Source organism: Acinonyx jubatus, chromosome C1, assembly GCF_027475565.1.
Source record: "Acinonyx jubatus isolate Ajub_Pintada_27869175 chromosome C1, VMU_Ajub_asm_v1.0, whole genome shotgun sequence".
Classification (NCBI taxonomy): Eukaryota; Metazoa; Chordata; class Mammalia; order Carnivora; family Felidae; genus Acinonyx; species Acinonyx jubatus.
In genome coordinates, this window is record NC_069381.1 from 11,745,751 (window position 1) to 11,764,818 (window position 19,068).

The following is a 19,068-nucleotide window of genomic DNA, read 5'->3' on the forward strand; positions in this document are numbered from 1 at the left end:
TTACCTGAAGCCAAAGGTCGGATCCACTCTTTGCTATTTAGGTCAAGTCTCCAGAGGTCATTAAAAGCAGCATTGCAGCTGCTCTGGGTACAGCCTCCAAACACGTACATAGATTGATTAGCATCATAATAGCATGCACCTAGAAAGAAAACAATAAAAGCATAACTGATGTTCAATACTGAAGCCCCTCTGACACCTTAACTGTAACACTTATCTTTCAAAGATCAATAATTTCAGCCATTCGGCGACTCTGTGGCCACGTACCAACTTTCTATAACCAGCCTCTTGTCTTCAGATTGGTTAATATCACATTCTTCTTTAAAATAAGGTCCAGCAAGGGGCGCCTGGCTGACAGTTGGAAGAGCATGTGACTCTTGATCTGGGGGTCGTGAGTCTGGGCTCAGTGTGGGGTGTGGAGATTATGAAAAATAAATAAACTTAAAAAAATAAAGTAAAAGAAAGCTCAGAGGAAAGCTATAGAAATATCATTTCTGAGAACACTGAGCAAATTGACAATGTCACCATTAAATAAGACCGTATAATTCCAGCAAGAACACACAGGAATTCAGATTATGGGTGCTCAATGGGTAAAATTTCAGGACAGCTGCACAATTAACCTAAATCTGCATCCTCACCCTCTAGGTCTAGGCAGAGAGAGCCAGTGCCAATGGATGCACTCTGTCCTCCTGTTTCTCTCCTCCAGCCCTCCTATTATTGCTTTTGTTTTCAAATGAAACCTGAAGCACAAACTAATAAACACATCTTTACATGAAGAGAATGACAGAAAACCATTTTAATCGATGCCATGAAGTAACCACACATGAAGATCAATGTATCTCGGGGATCTCAGAAGTAGGATGGTCCCCAAGCTACGGAGAGAACAGCATGGAGGTCGTTAAGCCGAAAGCCACCAAGGTGCATCAGAAAGCCACCAAGACAGGCTGTTTGGTGCTACACAGAAAACCAGTGAAGTAACATTTAAAAAGCATCCAGGTCTCTGAGAAGAGCCTTTTCAATCAGATGATTATACACTCCTCACCGACAGACACCATTCCAAAGAAAAGGGGTAAGGACTGTGAGAGGGGCTGGGCTGTACCTCCAAAACCAGAAGGACCACAGCCAAAGTCTAGAGGAGAGGCACTGCCACCTTGTTTTGCCCTAAAAAGTTCACTTAGTCTCTATTCTTTGGAAACGATGACCCCACTCCTTACAGACTTGCATTTACCATCTTGGATCTCAGGAAGGGGGCCAAGCAAAACTTTCCTTTCCATTCATTTCATGCATACTGGTGGGAAAAAAAAGAATTCTCAATGTTCCCCTTACGTAAGAGGAAAGTGAAAAGAAACTCAGAGATTCAATCCACTAGTGCATGGTTTCAGTGACCAGTCAGCTTATTTGTAGGTCTAGTGCAGTTTAGCACGCCTCTGTTTTTAAGATCTCTTCTGAACTCTGGCACCACTTAGTCAAATTCAGAAAAAGAGAAATGCTACTGCTATAATTATCTCTGTGATACGTACTAGCTCTGGGAATAACCCTCCTTTTTTTTCTTAAATCAGCCCACCCCGTAGGCCCTTTCAGGAACCTCTGCACTAGAAAGGCCAAGTCAGAAAACTTCAGGAGTTAAGAGGTACCACAGTAGTGTATTTAGTCACTTACACCCAGTGATCTCAGCCAGTGGAAGGCACAGATCCAAATCGTCTTGACCTCTGACATTGTGCAACAATGGAGCTGCAGACTTTTCAAATTAACAGACACACTACAGTATATGAAGATTTAAATGATCTTACACTTTCCACTAACTTTCTTTGCCTTTGCAAATAACTTCTTATCTGTATGTTTTAAAATCCACATCACAGGGGCACCTGCGTGGCTCAGTAGGTTAAGCATCTGACTCTTGATTTTGGGTCAGGTTATGATCTCCCAGTTCGGTTCATGAGAGGAGCCCTGCGTCAGGCTCCCGGCTGGGTGTGGAGCCTGCTTGGGATTCTCTCTCTCCCTCCCTCCCTCCCTCCCTCCCTCTCTCTCTCTCTCTTCCTCTCCCTCTGCCCCTCCCCCCCTCAAAAAAAAAATCCACATCCTAACAAGAAAATCTATTAAGAAATAAAATCCTATGAAACTCCAATGCTCATATTTCAGATTGGTTAAGAACTGCAAATAACAAGGGGCACCTGGGTGGCTCAGTCAGTTAAGCATCCGACTCTTGATTTTGGCTCAGGTCGTGATCTCACGGTTGTGAATTTGCGCCCTGAGTCAGGCTCTTCACTGACAGCAGGGAACCTGCTTGGGATTCTCTCTCTCTCCTTCTCTCTCTGACCCTCCCCTGCTTGCACACATGTGTGTGCACAGTCTCTCTCTCAAAAATAAATGAATAAACATTTTTTAAAAAGAACTGTAAATAATGAAGGATCAAGTTTAGCTGATATTAGACAAACAAGAAGGATAATTGCTAGAGTCACATTTCAATCTCCACTAAAGGAGCTGAGCTTCAGATATCTTGGTCTTCTCATATCTTTCTTGAATTAGCTACTCCAACAAATTGACTGAAATTTTGAACGGAACCAACTGGTACCAGGCATAAAAGAACATTCTTTTCTTCTTGATAACCCACACTTAACGGAAAATAAGTTAGCAATGTCCTATGGCCTCTAAAGCCTTAATGTGTGTCCATTATAACAATCTTTAATAAGACAAATCTGTGATTGCATAACTAAGAGTCAAGGGCTCATTTATGGCTCCCCGTTCTTCAAACATCAACTCTTGGCAGCTGCTTCCTTCATACAGCAAAAGAGCACAGTGCCTTTATTTTTCAAAGAGGTAGCAAACATTCTTCTTCTCTATTTGGATTGAAAACCCAGCCAACAGCCAGGCCCCATGAGGTCCTTGCCACATGTATTTTAATCCTATACTAAAATAAGGCAATCGGCATTCTCCTGCTTCTCTTGGAACAAACAAAGGTTTCTGGAAGAGGAAGGCATAGGCCAAACTGTGCAAAGCTAGCAGGACTAAAATGACAAGTTTCACACACCGTATTCTCAATGTCTATCAGTTAATCAGCAATGAAGCTTAGAGAGGAAGAGAGTCAGTTTGGGCAGCTATGTTTAGAACTCCAATATAATGGAATAAGAAAACAGCCATCAATAATACCCTCAAATATTTTAAGCATCCTACTAAGCTTTTGTTTATTGTCTATTTTTATTTAAGACATCTACATGTTGGTCTGGGTGGGTGTGGGGAGACTCAACAAGTTCAATGGGCCTTTTAGAAAAAATTAAGAATTTAAGCAAATACCAGTGCTCAAGTAGTCATTTCCCTTTTACCAACGTTCTCCACCCACATAGTTTTCTTTTCAAAACATCTAGACCAGTGGAATGTGCAATACGAAAGTTACAGTTCATAGTACAGTATGAATACTCTTAGTAACATTAAGAATGTTTATTCTAGGGGCTCCTGGGTGGCTCAGTTGGTTAAGCCTCCGACTCTTGGTTTTGGCTCAGGTCACGATCTCACGGTTTTGTGGGTTCAAGCCCCACACTGGGCTCTGTGCTGGCAGTGCGGAGCCCGCTTGGGATTCTCTGTCTCCCAGTCTCGCTCTGTCCCCCGCACCCACTTGCGCGGTCTCTCTCAAAATAAATAAATAAACTTAAAAAATAAAAAGAATGCTTATTCTAATTGCTACATTTCTTCAAATTTTCTGAAATGGCTTGACTGCTCCATGAACAACTATTGCAAAACATACATTTCCAGTTAATATCTGATAATCCCTACTCGAAGACAAGTCAAATATTCATATCAACACACAGCAAACCAGTAGTTCTTTGGCATCCTAAACACTTCTGTACTGTAGTATACTCCTCTCTAGTGCAAGGTCTTCCAGTTGTTTCAGAGAGTCACTTGAGAAATGTTTACTTAACTCTAACTTTTGCATTCAGATGTTAAATTCTCTTTTGTTTCACACTTGTTTCCAGGGAAAGGTCCTGAGGCATGTATCCCATGCTCAGAGAGACCATGCTGTCATGTGTCTCACGTCTACAAGCCAGGACATATTTGATAAGGCCTGTAATTACATAACTATGGAACAAGCAAGGCTGGTTATCCCGTTTGGGCCTGCTTAGCTACTACAGGAGCACAGCTAGCATGGGTGTGACATGACCTGACCCTATTTGCAGCCTTCACTGAAATACAAAAAGCACGATGCTGGAGACTCAACAGATCCCTATATTAATCTGAAAAGGACATTCTCTGTTAGTCAAGGTTCGCATGATCGGTCACGCGCACACTCACCAAAGAGTTAGGAAAACTGGCTTCATTTTCCTTCCCCTCTTTGTCCCAGACTTTTAAACAGGAAAGAAGCTGTACTGCTACATCTTTGTTACACTTAATTTCACAGAATTCAATGATTTCAACTATGGACCAAGTGTTGTGAAAGGTGCATGGATGTCTAACACCTGGAACCTGCTTGTCCTCAAGCAGACAACCATTTGAGGAAGAGATCTCTTCACCACTCTATCATTTTGCAGTTAAAAACATATTTTTGGGGGCGTCTGGATGGCTCAGTTGGTTGAGCGTCTGACGTCAGCTCAGGTCATGATCTCACGGTTCGTGGCTTTGAGTCCCTCGTTGGGCTCTGTGCTGACAGCTCAGAGCCTGGAGCCTGCTTTGGACTCTGTGTCTCCCTCTCTCTGCCCCTCCCCCGCTTGCAGTTGCTCTCTCTCTCAAAAATAAAATGAACATTAAAAAAAATCTTCAAAAAAAAAAAGAAGAGCCAAGGAACTTACTTCCCAAGTTTAAAATTCTTCTTTCATATGCAGCCTCTCCAACACAGACAATTATGGCGACAGACAGATGGTAATAAACAGTAAAAGAAAAGGCAAGAGGAGTGTTTTAGGGGTGTATAGGCAGAGGAAAAAAAGATCTTAATCTCCATTGCAGGGAATCTGACAGGAGCTTGTGAAGAGGTGGCTTTTGGCTTTATCTCTGAGATGGGTTTTAGAGGATAGAACACTTTAGTCCATTAACAATGGGCAAACAAGTCCAGGGACGAAAAGGGGAACTGGAGGGGAAGGGAGAAGGAAATCAGGCATCCAAGCAAGGCCATCAAGTAGGGAAGTGTAAGACCTAACAAAGAGTCTCGTGTGGGTGGAGCCTGGCTGTGTGAAGATGTGGGAGAGATTCAGGCTGAAAGAGTAAGCTGGGGCCTCGAAAGCCAAGGGGAGTGGAAACCCCTCCATCAGCCTGGAAAGACTGAGGTTTTTTAGCAGAGGAGTGACGAGACTGGTCTGATGCTTCACTTACAGTGTTTCCCAACAGGGACTCCTGTTATTTTAGGCAGGTCCATTCTCTTTGTGGAATAGCAGCCCATTCACTGCAGGACACCGAGCATTCCTGCCTACTAAATGCATACAGTGCTACCCAGTCAAGCAAATGAACAATGACCTTACACATTTCCAAATGCCCTAGGAGGTGGCACTGTCCCCAGCTTTAGAGATGGTTGCCAACAGTGTCTCGTTCAGGTTCAGATGGAGAACCTGAACTTATTTATGCAATCATTTAGAAAAGATTTAGGAACGATAGAATGTAATCATTCTAATGAGTAATGTAATCATTACTCACATTCATAAATGTGAGTAATGGGAAAAATAAGGAAAGATATGAGAGAGATTGCAGAGATGAACAGAATCAACAAGATTGGACTTTTGTTACTGAAGGAAGAAGAGGAATTGAGGATAAATCCGAGAATTCACACTTGTGTAACTGTGAGAATGATAATGCCATTAACTAAATTATGGAGAGGGGAAAACTTGGGAGGAACTACTGAATTCCACTTTTAGCTGACTAGATATGAAGCATCTGTGTATCTCTGTGGCAATATGAGCAAAGAATTGGAAATGCAGATCTCCAGCTCAATGTGAATCAGGAATAAGAAATACAATTGAGGGGTATCTGGGTGGCTTAGTCAGTTGCATCCACATCTTGACTTCAGCTCAGGTCATGATCCCAGGGTCATGGGATTGAGCTCTGTGTCAGGCTCCATACTGAGCGTGGAGCCTGCTTGAGATTCTCTCTCTCCCTCTCTCTCTCTCTTCCCTCCCCTGCCTGCCCCTCTCCCCACTTGCTTGCTCTCGCTTGCGCTCTGTCTCTAAAAAAAAAAAAAAGAGAGAGAGAGAGAGAGAAAGAAAGAAAAAGAAAAAAGAAATAAAATTGAACTCTGGGGAGAAACATGCAGTAGGAAGAGGAAGGAGCTAAGGAAAAACACTGAAGGAATTCCTTGTTTTCAACCTATTCTGAAAAATGCCCATTTCTGTGTAACAGTTCTCTTCAGTCTGCCAGCATGCAGAGAGAAAGGCCAACAGTGAGAGATGAGCTGAGAGAGAGGAAACAGACACACAGACACCTTTTTAAAAAATCTATAGCACCTTTGGGGCGCCTGGGTGGCTCAGTGGGTTGAGCGTCCGACTTTGGCTCAGGTCATGATCTTGCAGTTTGTGGGTTTGAGCCCTGTGTCGGGCTCTGTGCTGATGACTCAGAGCCTGGAGCCTGTTTCAGATCCTGCGTCTCCTCTCTCTTTGCCCGTCCTCTGCTTGCTCGCTGTCTCTCTCTCAAAAATAGATAAACATTAAAAAACTTAAAAAAAAAAAAATCTATGGCACCTTTTCTTGGATTTTAAATGAAGACATGAAAAAAAATTTAAGGTAAAAACAAATATTGAAATCCACCAACCTCTGAATTTCTGTGAGATTACTCACTCTATTTTTTTTCTCTATGTCCCCTGCAAATAACTGTCACTATTTTGTAATGATACTCTTTCAAAAGCTAGTTAATCGAAAAATTTTTTTCTTCTCTCATTAGAAAGCTAAGTTGTCTGTCCTGTGATAATTACTCACCCCTGAATACTTCCCAGCTTGGTTTCTACTTTATCCAGAGTCACTCCATTTCCCTCACTTAGGGTTCTTAAAAATACTTGTTTCAAAAAAACATCTTAAAACAGTCTTTAGAAACTCTGTCTCTGCCTCTCATTCCAATTATCTGTCAGTAACTGAAGTTAACCCTCCCTCAACAACAAATACTGGACCTAACATGGATTCTCCTGTAATTTCATTACATAAAATTTATTTGTTAATGTTTATTTATTTTTGAGAGGGAGGGAGAGAGAGACAGAGAGACAGAGACAGAGACAGAGACACAGTGGAGGAGGGGCAGAGAGAGGAGACACAATCTGAAGCAGGCTCCAGGCTCTGAGTTGTCAGCACAGAGCTAGATCTAAGGGCTCAAACTCACAAACCCATGATATCATGACTTGAGCTAAAGTGACTAAGCCACCCAGGTGCCCCTCATTACATATGCTTGACAAGGATTCATTTATAGTCTTAAATGAATTAAGTATTGAAGTGTGGATTCCTGAAAACACTCAAGTCCCTTTCAAAAACTATTTTTGTAGTAAGGAGGAGAGGAAGAGAAAGGGGGGGAAGGAGGAGGAGGAAGGAAGGGAAGGAGGAGGAGGAAGGAAGGGAGAGAGGAAGAGAAGGAAGTACCGGTAGTAGTAACAGTAGCCTGGGCTTTGTTTTTTGTTTGTTTGCTTGCTTTCTAACATTTATTCATCTTTTGAGAGATAGAGTGGGGGGGGGGGGGGGGGCGGGGAGAGAGAGAGGGAGACACAGAATCTGAAGCAGGATCCAGGCTCTGAACTGGCAGCACAGAGCTGGATGTGGAGCTTGGACCCACGAACCACGAGATCATGATCAGAGCCAAAGTCAGATGCTTAACCGACAGTAGCCGCTGTTTCTGTTTTTAATGTTTATTTATTTAATTTGAAAGAGAGAGCAAGTGGGGCACCTGGGTGGCTCAGTCGGTTGAGCGTCCGACTTCGGCTCAGGTCATGATCTCACGGTTCCAGCCTCAGCCTCGCGTCGGGCTCTGTGCCAACAGCTCACAGCCTGGAGCCTGCTTCGGATTCTGTGTCTCCCTCTCTCTCTGCCCCTCCCCCACTCATGCTCTGTCTCTCTCTGTCAAAAATAAATAAACATTAAAAAAAATTTTTTTTTGAAAGAGAGATCAAGTCAGTGTGAACAGGGGAGGCACAGAGAGAGACAGAGAAACCCAAGCAGGCTCCATGCTGTCACCAGAGAGCCCAATTTGGGGCTCTATCTCACGAACTATGAGATCACAACCTGAGCTGAAATCAAGAGACGCTCAATGGGCTGAGCCATTCAGGTGCCCTGTTTACATTTTTTGTTTTTCAGTAGTTGCTGTTAATGGCCTTTTCCACTCTGTTGACATTTGCACTAATGGTACAAAAGCAATGCAGAGTAAAAGTGTTACAGCCTGTGCAAAACTCAAGGCAGGGGCATTAAAACAAAGAAAACCAGTTCTGACTTCACAGACCCCCAAAAGGGTCTCACAGATTGCCCTCTTCCCCAGAGGCCTAGGAATCACACTTTGAGACCCACTGCCCTAGGGGGGTTACGACAGCAAAAGTAAAACAGCTCCTAGAGAGAACGGAGAACACGGCAACAATCTGGCCTGCTCCTTTGATCTATTTAGATCCAGTTCCAAGACAATGATAAATTATAGTTATGTACTGAATTCTCCTCTGGAAATGAGAATACAACACAGGGTTTGGGACAGCCAGCCTCCAAGATGGCCTCCAAAGGTCCTCACGGCCTGGTATTTACCCTGCTGGTCAATATCTGTGTGACCAATAGAACGGATCAGGAAAGAGGTTCATTTCAGAGATTAGGTTGTAAAAGACACTACAGCTTCTATCTTGGTGTCTCTCCCTCCCTCCCTCCCTCCCTCTCTCTCTCTCTCTCTCTCTCTCCCCAATCATTCATTCTTTCATTCTGTGGGTAGCCAGCTACCAAGTCATGAGCAGCTCCACAAAGAGGCCCAAGTCCTTTTTTTTTAATGTTTATTTATGAGAGAGAGAGAGAGAGAGAGAGAGAGCGCGCGCGCAAGCATGAACGGGGTAGGGACAGAGAGAGAGGGAGACACAGAATCTGAAACAGGCTCCAGGCTCTGAGCTGTCAGCACAGAGCCCGACGCAGGGCTCAAACCCATGAACTGCAAAATCGTGACTAGAGCCAACGTTGGATGCCTAACCAACTGAACCACCCAAGTGCCCCCAGAGGTCCAAGTCCTAAGGAACAGAAGCCTCCTGTGAACAGTTACTTGTGTGAACCTGGAAGCAGCCCGCCTGGGCCCCAGTCAAGCCTTCAGGTGACTACAGCCCTGACAGACTGGCTGCAACCTCATCAGAGACACTGAGCCAGAACCTCCAAGCTAACCACTCCCAGATTCCTGACCCTTGGGAACTCTGTGGGATAATAAATGTTTTAAGCTGCTAAGTTTTTTAAACACATGAATAACCAATACACTCTCCTTCCCTCAAGAGTTCCAAATACCCACAGTTATCATGATAAGCACTGAGTATTGTACAGAAGTACTGAATCACTACACTGGACACCTGAAAGTAATATAACACTGTACATTAACTATACTGGAATTAAAATTAAAACCTGAATAACACAAGAGTTCAAAATTAGTAGTAATATTCAAGAGTATCAAAAAGTTGGGGCACCTGCGTGGCTCAGTCGGTTAAGCGTCCGACTTCAGCTCGGGTCATGATCTCACCGTTCATGAGTTCAAGCCCCATGTCAGGCTCTGTGCTGACAGCTCAGACCCTGGAGCCTGCTTTGGATTCTGTGTCTCCCTCTCTTTGCCCCTCCCCTACTCGTGCTCTGTCTCTCTCAAAAATAAACATTAAAAATTAAAAAAAAAAAAGTATCAGAAGACAACAACAAAGGCTCAGAACAGGAAAATATTTTCTATGAGCTAAAGAGTTGAGAGGTTTCACGAAGGAGCCAGAACTTCAATGGAGTCTTCAAGGAAAGGCAGGCTTTAGCTAAGTGGATACAAACACTCCAGGGAGGAAGAATCCAGCATGGCAATGTGACCGCTTGAAAGAGGAGAGCTCTTGGGCAAAGCTGGGAGATGATGTGGTAAATCTGAACACAGGTCAAATTAAAGAGGGCTCTGAATATAAGACTAAGTTTAGCTTTTATCTTGTAAGCAACAGGCACTGAAGGTTTCTGAACTGGGAAGTAATATAATTAAAGCTGTAATTATGAGAAAGTATTTAGAGCTCCCTCACCCCCACCCCACTGCCACGAGCTTTCTTGATGGAGAACCATTGTTAATATACCTGTACTGGCCTAAGATATACCACATCTTAATCTCATTTTGATGAAGGTATGAATCACTAATAGAATAAAATGGTGTCTACAAAAATCAAATTCAAATGGAGAGTTAATTCTAGAATAATCTAAAAACTCTAAATTAGGGGCACCTGGGTGGCTCAGTCGGTTAAGCATCTGACTTCGGCTCAGGTCATGATCTCACAGTTCGTGAGTTCAAGCCCCACCTCAGGCTCTGTGCTGACAGCTCAGAGCCTAGAGCCTGCTTCAGATTCTGTGTCTCCCTCTCTCTCTGCCCCTCCCCTGCTCATGTGCTCGCTCTCTCTCTCTCTCTCTCAAAAATAAACAAACATTAAAAAAATTTAAATAAAAATAAAAACTCTAAATTGTGTCCTATTTACCAGAGCATTTATAATTTTACTATTTAAATTGACATTTTAAAATTAATACCCTTCATGTTCAAAATCTTTGTGTGATCCCAGCCAAATTCAGTGTTGGCTAAACATATACTATGTTAAAATAAAGAATTATTTTAACTCTTAGTGTTAAATTCTGGCTACTCCCTAAGCAGGATCTTGGAAACACCTTTCTGTACTTCTTTGATATCCTCTTACTTGATATCAATGTTCAAGTCTACGATAACACCTTGACCTCTTGGGGGTAGAGATACTAGAAAAATTCAAATATAAAATTATACCAAGGTGCCTATGCTGTACTTAGGCTCACACTCTTCCCTGATTCTAAAGTTAATATAAGGCCTCATTTTACATTCTCTTCATTAAAAAGTCAAACAAAATACATGTCTCCAGAGGAATTTTTGGAAATATGACCACGGGCAGGATGGCATCTACTCTCACAGTAAATACTTACTGTGTGAGAACCGCTGAGTGATCGGGGTTCCAGGATAAGGGTAAGTCCGACTCTCCCATTGAATGTTTCCTTCCTGGACAGCCTTTATGAAACCATGGTAACACTGGTGGGCTACACCTAAAGACAAAAATAACAAATGCTTCAGCCTGGATACTTCACTTTTCAACCAAATTATTAAAACTGCATCTGGAATATAAAAAACAGGTGTTCATAAATGCCTATGGTTAGACCATGGGAACCAAGAAGCATATTCCATCTTAATAAACGAAGAGACAATAATTAGCTTACACTGAATTATGAAATGATGAATTTACAACTAAGGAAAGCTGTTTTAAAAAGTGAGCACTTGTACTGTAATGGTGGATACATATCATTACACATTTGTTCAAACCCACAGAATGTGCACCCCAATGTAAACTCTGGACTTCGGGTGATGATGATGTGTCCATGCAGGTCTGTCAACTGCAACAAATGCACCGGGGTATGTTGATAGTAGGGGAGGTTGTGGATGTGGGAAAACAGGAAATGTCTGACCTTTCTGCTCAATTTTGCTGTGAATCTAAAACCACTCTAAAAAATAAAGTCTATGGGGGCGCCTGGGTGGCTCAGTCAGGCGAACGTCTGACTTGGGCTCAGGCCATGATCTCACGGCTCATGATTTCAAGCCCTGCTTTGGGCTCTCTGCTGTCAGCATGGAGCCTGCTAGGATCTTTGGAGCCTTTGTCTCCCTCTCTCTGCCCCTTCCTAGCTTGAGCTCTCTTAAGAAAGAAAGAAAAATAAAAGTCTTTGTTTTTTAAAAGGTGAGAGCTTCATGTTTCTGGAACAATCTATGTTTTTAACACATGAAATGACTACCTTATTTCAAAGAGCAACATTTTGAATGAAGAGTACAATAATTTATGTTACACTTTGAAAGAATGTATCATTTTTTAATTCATGTCACCTTAGTGGATCCTTAAGCAGGATCACAGTATTTAAAAATGTTTTCCAATGATGATTACTATCCTTTGGCTGAACTCACAGTTAAGAACTGGAATATGAAAAGATAGTCATCTTTAATGTGTGACTACAGTGCCAACTATACTCTGATGAAGAAAGTAACAGATTTGAAAATGTTGAATTGAGGTAAGGCAGTAATGAATAAGGGACAGATACATAATGATAGAGAGGGGGAAAGAAGAAGCTATCCTGGCAGTGACTTCCTTCTCCCAGAAGATCTAAGACTGTGAGTGCTAGATTAGGGTTCCTCCCTCTTTAAAATAAAAAAGTGTGTGTGTGTGTGTGTGTATAAATGTATGTATATGTATGTATGTATGCATGTATGTATACGTATATGTATGTGCATATACATACATATGTATATATACATACCATATGCACATATCTATGTGCATATGTTATATATATATATATACACACACACATACATACATATCAAAACAGTAAGAATGCCATATAAAACCAAGAATAAACTCGTAACTTTGATTAGTTCATAGCCCCTCATCTGTGATTCTTCCACCTCTATTTTAGAGGTGAAATCATCTATTTTCACAGGGTAAGCATTCAATCTCTACTGAAGGGTCCATTAAATCTGCAAAGAGAAAGCAAGCATTACCAGTTGTAAGCAGATGAGCACAGGACCCAGCAAACGGTTTCAACACAGCTGGTCCTCAGCCTTCTAGGTTGGGTTCTGAGCAATTGACAATGACCCCATGCCCCATGAGAACCACCCTGATGAAAGGAAATGATTTTAAGACTGATTCTGATCTAAAGGTTTTTTCCTGTCATATTTCTGACTGCCTGTTCCCACTAGGAAGGAACAAACTGCTTGATCAAAGTTTATTCAACTGGCTTGGTCTTCATTCAAAAATGGGCCCTTTCCAGTTAAAATGTAACTGTAAATGTAAAACTGTAAATGTAAAAAAAATAACTGCTATCTATTAAATTAAAAATACACCACCCCTGGTAAGTACATTTAGCTAAAGTTGAAAACTTGATTAGAAAATGGAAGACGGGTGTGTGGGTGGCTCAGTCTGTTAAGCTGCTGGCTCTTGATTTTGGCTCAGGTCACGGTTCTTGGGATCAAGCCCTGAGTAGGGCTCTGTAGACTGACAGTGAGGAGCCTGCTTGGGATTCTCTTTCTCCCTCTGACCCTCCCCAATTCATGCTCACTCGTGTGTTCTCTCTCTCTCTCCCTCTCAAAATAAATAAACATTGAAAAAAAAACAAAAGCAGGGGTGCCTGGGTGGCTCAGTTGGTTAAGCATCTACCTTCAGTTCAGGTCATAATCTCATGGTTCGTGAGTTTGAGCCCTGCATCTCTGCTGTCAGCACAGAGCCTGCTTCGGATTCTCTCTTTCTCTCTCTCTCTCTCAAAAATAAATAAACGTTAAAAAAAAGAGAGAGAGAAAAATGGGGAGAAAAAGAGGAGAAACTCATTTTTAAAAGTACAAGAGGGACGCCTGAGTGGCTCAGTTGGCTAAGCGTCCGACTTCGGCTCAGGTCATGATCTTGCGGCCCATGAGTTCGAGCCCCTTGTCAGGCTCTGTGCTGACAACTCAGACCCTGGAGCCTACTTCAGATGCTGTGTCTCCCTCTCTCTCTGCCCCTTTCTCACTCACATTCTGTCTGTCTCTCTCTCTCGAAAATAAACATTAAACAAAAAAACATTTTAAAAAGTAAAAGATATGCATAGAGCCTTTATCACTTAGAGATAAAATAAAGCAGTAAATACTTGCACAATCCCATATTTGCCACAATTAGCTACTTTAAGAAACAAAATGATATCCTCTTAAAGAACACGGACACTAAAGCCAGACTGCCTGAATGTGGATCTTCCATCCCCCGTGATACCCGTGTGACCTTGGGTAAGTTACTTAACTGTGCCTCTCACACTCTTGTTTCTTCACCTGTTCAGAGTTTTCTGTGAGGATAGTAAAGCAGTCACAACAGTGGCTGACAATGGTAAGAGGTATATTAACATTAGCTGTACTGTTATCCCACATCCGTCCCTGCTTCGTCTGTTCAAGAACAACACAATTTACCAGACCAACTCTAAGAATATGCAAAAAAAGAATCCACATTTTAAAACGGCAAGTTGGATCAAATACTACAAAACCCAAGCTGTTCATAAAACTAACCAGAATTAAGAGAAAAGGAAAATGTACGCTTAATTGTCTAACACTAAATTTTAGAACCACAATAAATTTAAGGGAGAAAGGAGAAAACGAAACTGGGACCTTAAAAATAAACCATGAAAACACATTTAAATAGATAAATAAGCCTTCCACTTTGCACAGTACCTTTGATAAGTCGATACCACTGTTTGCAGACAAGGGCTGCAGTTTTGTGTTCCTGGTATGGTGAAAGAAAGGACAGGATATACTCCAAAACCTCTTCTGGCAGCTCAGACATGGGCCTATTATGTCTAGTCTCTTCAACCTCCAGTACTGGGTGGGGCTCCTCATCTTGCTCCATTGTCCCTTCCAGCACAGTTTCTTCTTGGTCCACGGCCATGAAACTGTCATCTTCACTGTCCGAGGAGCTGGCCATGACATTCCACTCAACAGCTATAGTGGGAAATGAACAAACATCAGTATACACTGTCAGAAGCTCTGAAATAACTCAGGCACATGCATCCAAGCTGCACATGATATTTTTTAGACCCTCGGTGTGAAATCTGTTCTCCAGCACTTTCCCACACTAGTTGAGAGCCACCTTAATTTGACAGGTAGAGCTCAAATACCAAGCCCATCCCAAATATCTAACAAATCCCTAAAGGCTTCTTTATTATTTATTTTTTTTTTTTTTGAGGCTTACTTATTTGAGAGACAGAGAGAATGCATGCAGGATGGGCAGAGAGAGAGGGAGAAAGAATCCCAAGTAGTCTGCACACTGTCAGTGTGGAGCCAATGCGGGACTCTATCCCAGGATCATGACTTAAGCTGAAACCAAGAGTAAGACACTCAACCAACTGAGCCACCCAGGCACCCCTAAAAGCTTCTGATTATATTTTTTCTCTCCACTGTAAATCAGAATGACAGCCGAGTTCTGGCATAACCATAAAACACGAAAGTTGTTCCGTAACAGCTCCTCTAAGGCAAGCATCTGACTGGCAGACAGCAAAAGGAACAGCAACTAAACTCCCTTGGCCAGTAACATGATTCAAGACCTCAGACTTCAAAGGAAAAACTAACTGAGGGTCCTATAAAGAGTAGTAAGAACATTCTGAGGATGTGGATTAAGAAAAGTTTTTCTTACAAAGTCTTCTTACATAAGACAATTCACTTACAAGGATAATAAACATTCCAAGAATAGGCTTACCCAGCTAAAATACCAATTACTAGGCAACATTTGTATTAGAAAACATCAAAACAGATCTAGGGAGTAAGAAACCAGAAATAATATATATGCCCATCAACAATGTTACAGATAAATTGTGGTCCATTCACACAATGGAACTTCTGCAAGACACCCACACAGGTAACTCTCAAACACAACACTGAACCAAAGACAGAAGAGTGAATACTACATGGCCACGCTTATATCAGATTCAAAACCAGGTAAAATTAATTCATGCTCTTCAAAGTGAGTGCCGCAGGGGTGCTGGTGAAGTTGTTTCCTGATTGGGTAATGTTATACGGATATGTTCAGTCTGTGATAAATTCACCAAGATGAGCACTTAATGTTTAATGCACTTCTCTAAAGTTTATCAAAATAAGCCATTATCAAGTTACCTCTTGTGAAGGTATTTAAAAAAATCATTATGATTGAGTTTTAATTTCTCTATTCCCTAAATTTTCTAGAAAGAGCACAACATGTTGAAATATACATGCAGAGGCAGGCAACTCACTCACACCATTCCCATGATGTTTCATGCACAGCCTGGGGTAAAAAACAGTAAAATGAAGGGAGTAGGGTGATTTATGTAAGAAGTGTGTCACAGGTTATATTATCCAGGAAGCAAATGCTAAAAAAACAAAATTCGGAATGAAAAAATGTTTCATGGGGAGAAGTCTTGTGAGAAGAAAAAAGAAGGAAGCAGGACTGGGCGGGGGGAGCAGAGTGTGATGCAGATTTGACAACGCCTGGAACAAGGCGGCCATTTAGAAGGCTCCAGAATGCAGCATATCTGTCATTGCTCTGCTCAGCCACTGGCTGGGGGGCTGCTCCAAAGCTGAGGCTGACCCTGAAGAGACTAACAGCTTTCTTCAGTTACACTCCTTACAGATGGGCAGGAAGTCTTTTCTTGAAAGGACATCTGAGTTTGTTTTCTTATTTTCTAATACACCTATTCCCCTTGACCACACATACCTACCCAGACCATTCACTATGCCATTCACCTTACAAATTTCCAGCATTGCCTCTAGCACTGATGTAAAGAACAAAAAATAATGGGAAGAGAAGAGTGATTCTGAAATACACTTGGGGTTTTGAGAAAGATTTGAAATGTTCCAGGGGCACCTGGCTGGCTCAGTCATCAGGGCATGCTACAGTTGATCTCAGGGTTGTGAGTTCGAGCCCCACGTTGGTTACAGAGATTACTTAAAAAAATAAAAAACTTTTTTTATTATAATTTTTTAAAAAGAGAGATAGGGCAGGGGAGGGGGCGGGGGGGGGGAGAGAGAGAGAGAGAGAGAGAGAGAGAGAGAGAGAATCTTAAGCAGGCGTGGAGCCTGTTGTGGGGCTCGATCTCATGACCCAGGACTATGACCTGAGCTAAGATCAATAGACGTACACTCAACTAACTGAGCTGCCCAGGCACGCACCCCCAATAAAATCTTTAAAAAACAAAACAGAACAAAACGAACAAAGATCTGAAATGTTCCCAAAGGTGAGGGGGACAAGGAAAGCAAAGAAGGGAAGCTTCCCACCTCACCTTGCCACTCCTATAAATCATACAGGAAATCGCGTACATCTTAAGAACTGGAAGGATGATCACATTAAGGAAAATGAAAACGTGAATCAAGTCTTCCAAGAAACTAATCTATCAAATTAGCTCATGATAAGACAATGCATCCTGGCAGAGTGGCTGCTGGAGTCCTGCTGATGGTGAAGGACTGGTGGCGAGCTATACACATAGTGGGGCAGCCAAAATCCCCCCCCTCCCCCGTTGGGGCAGCAGCAGAGGAAGGTGGTGGCAATGTCTTCCACTCCCCTGCAGCAGGGAAGAAGCGTTTACTGTAGGGTTACTGTAACCATAGCACATAAAGGATCCTAGACAGTTGCTCCCCACTTTGGGTGAGCGATTCTTCCACATGCTTAACTTGCTAGAGGGGGTCTTTCCCTTTCCAGGTCCAACATCTACCCGGAAGAGTGCAGTTTGGGGTGCAATATAAAACAAAAACTAAAAATTTTTTCTGGGGGATAAAAAAGGTACCTTTTACTACTGGAAAAAAATTACTTCCCATATTCCCTCTTTTTCTCCCCTCTACAAGTTATCATTTCTCACCTCTCACTGGCTATCTTCCCTAATTTATTGACTTTCTCATATTTTTAACTCCCATTCGGCTCTGGAATTCACCACGGAAAAGAGTCCAAAGAAACAGATTCCTTAAGTTTGGCTGCATCTTTCACATTTGAATTAAACATAGGATCTCAAATATAGTTGTTCTTTACTCAACAACTCGACAGACTGTGAGTCTAGGGTCTGCTTCAGAACAAACTGAATCAATGAAGACTGCAAAAGGTTATTTGTATAATACTATTTTTCCCCCAAGCAAAATAAATTTGTTTGGCTCAATAAAACAACTTCTTACTCCCTTTAGTAAGCCTACATAAAGGGATGCAAACTTTTGTAATGCCCAGTTTTAAGTAACTCTCACCATTCAACCATTTTACTGTCCACAAAAGCACCAAACCCGATGCTCCTGGGGGCACGTTTGCGAACTTGGCCTTGAGCACAAATGCCAGTAAGAACACACAGGGATGGGCTCAGATGTAATTCCTTGTAATTACACTTCCAGCACCAATTTGCACGGTCCCTCATTTTCACTTCCATGATTAGGTAATGAAATCATCACTCACATTCCCACAGGATATGGAGGCATTTTGAAACAGTTTTTTTCATGCCAAAAGAAGCCCTATAAAACATTTCACATGCAATTGTTGTTAACTCACCGAATGTGGTTTTCATGAAGTATTTATTATTTTTTAAGATTTTATTTTCAAAGTAATCTCTACACCCAATGTGGGACTCGAACTCAAGACTTGCATGCTCTACAGACTGAGACAGCCAGGTGCCACGGTTTTCATGGAGTCTTTATTTATTTATTTATTTTTTAAAGATATATATATTTTTTAAGTAATCTCTAGACCCAACATAGGGCTCAAACCAACTCCGAGATCATGAAGTCTTTAAAAAAAAATCTTCCATACCCTTCACGTTTGTGTGAAGCCTTCTTAGTTTCCCCAAGTTTTGGGGACAAACATCAAACGAAGTCGGTTTACTGGAATCTGAGCTTCTTGAGGGCAGAGACCATTTGCCTGGCCATCTTGTCTCGCTAGCACTAGACATTCAAATTAGCACAAGGACTCACAACACCCTTGTGCTGACTTCCTGTTATTTTATAATCGAAATTACATCGTCAGTACATCCAGGAGTAGCAGACCCTACCCTTACATGTTACGAGCTGCTGTCAAGGTATTTTATTGGTCAGAATGGACATCTCTCTCTGGTCCCTTGAATTTTGGCCTTTTAAGGTGTATACTGGCCTGTGAGTCTGCTGCCGGACTCCTGAGCCAGACCCAATGACCCTTGGCTAGGTCAAGATGGGTGGTACTAGAGAAACCATTTATTTGGCCCAGTAGTATCACTACTATACTATACTATACTATACTATACTATACTATACTATACTATATACAGTATACTACCAGACCACATCCAACTGAATACAAATCACTTTCAAAAATCCAAATGCCCTGGGGCACCTGGCAGGCTCAGGCAGTAGAGCACGTGACTCTTGATGGCAGGGTCAAGCCCCGCATTGGGTGTAGAGTTTATTTAC

At 42.1% G+C, this 19,068-nt stretch overlaps 1 protein-coding gene across 1 annotated transcript in view; it reads right to left on the bottom strand.

Annotated features, from left to right (window-relative positions):
• FBXO42 (F-box protein 42) overlaps positions 1-19,068 on the bottom strand; it is a 92,323-nt gene that overhangs the window by 32,678 nt on the left and 40,577 nt on the right. Inside the window, exons 2-4 of the mRNA XM_027060308.2 lie at positions 14,362-14,628; positions 11,061-11,177; positions 5-139 (exon numbers count right to left, since the gene is read on the bottom strand). Coding sequence (XP_026916109.1) covers positions 5-139; positions 11,061-11,177; positions 14,362-14,611 — 502 coding nt within the window. The 5' untranslated portion in view covers positions 14,612-14,628. The remainder of the gene's footprint in view (positions 1-4; positions 140-11,060; positions 11,178-14,361; positions 14,629-19,068) is intronic.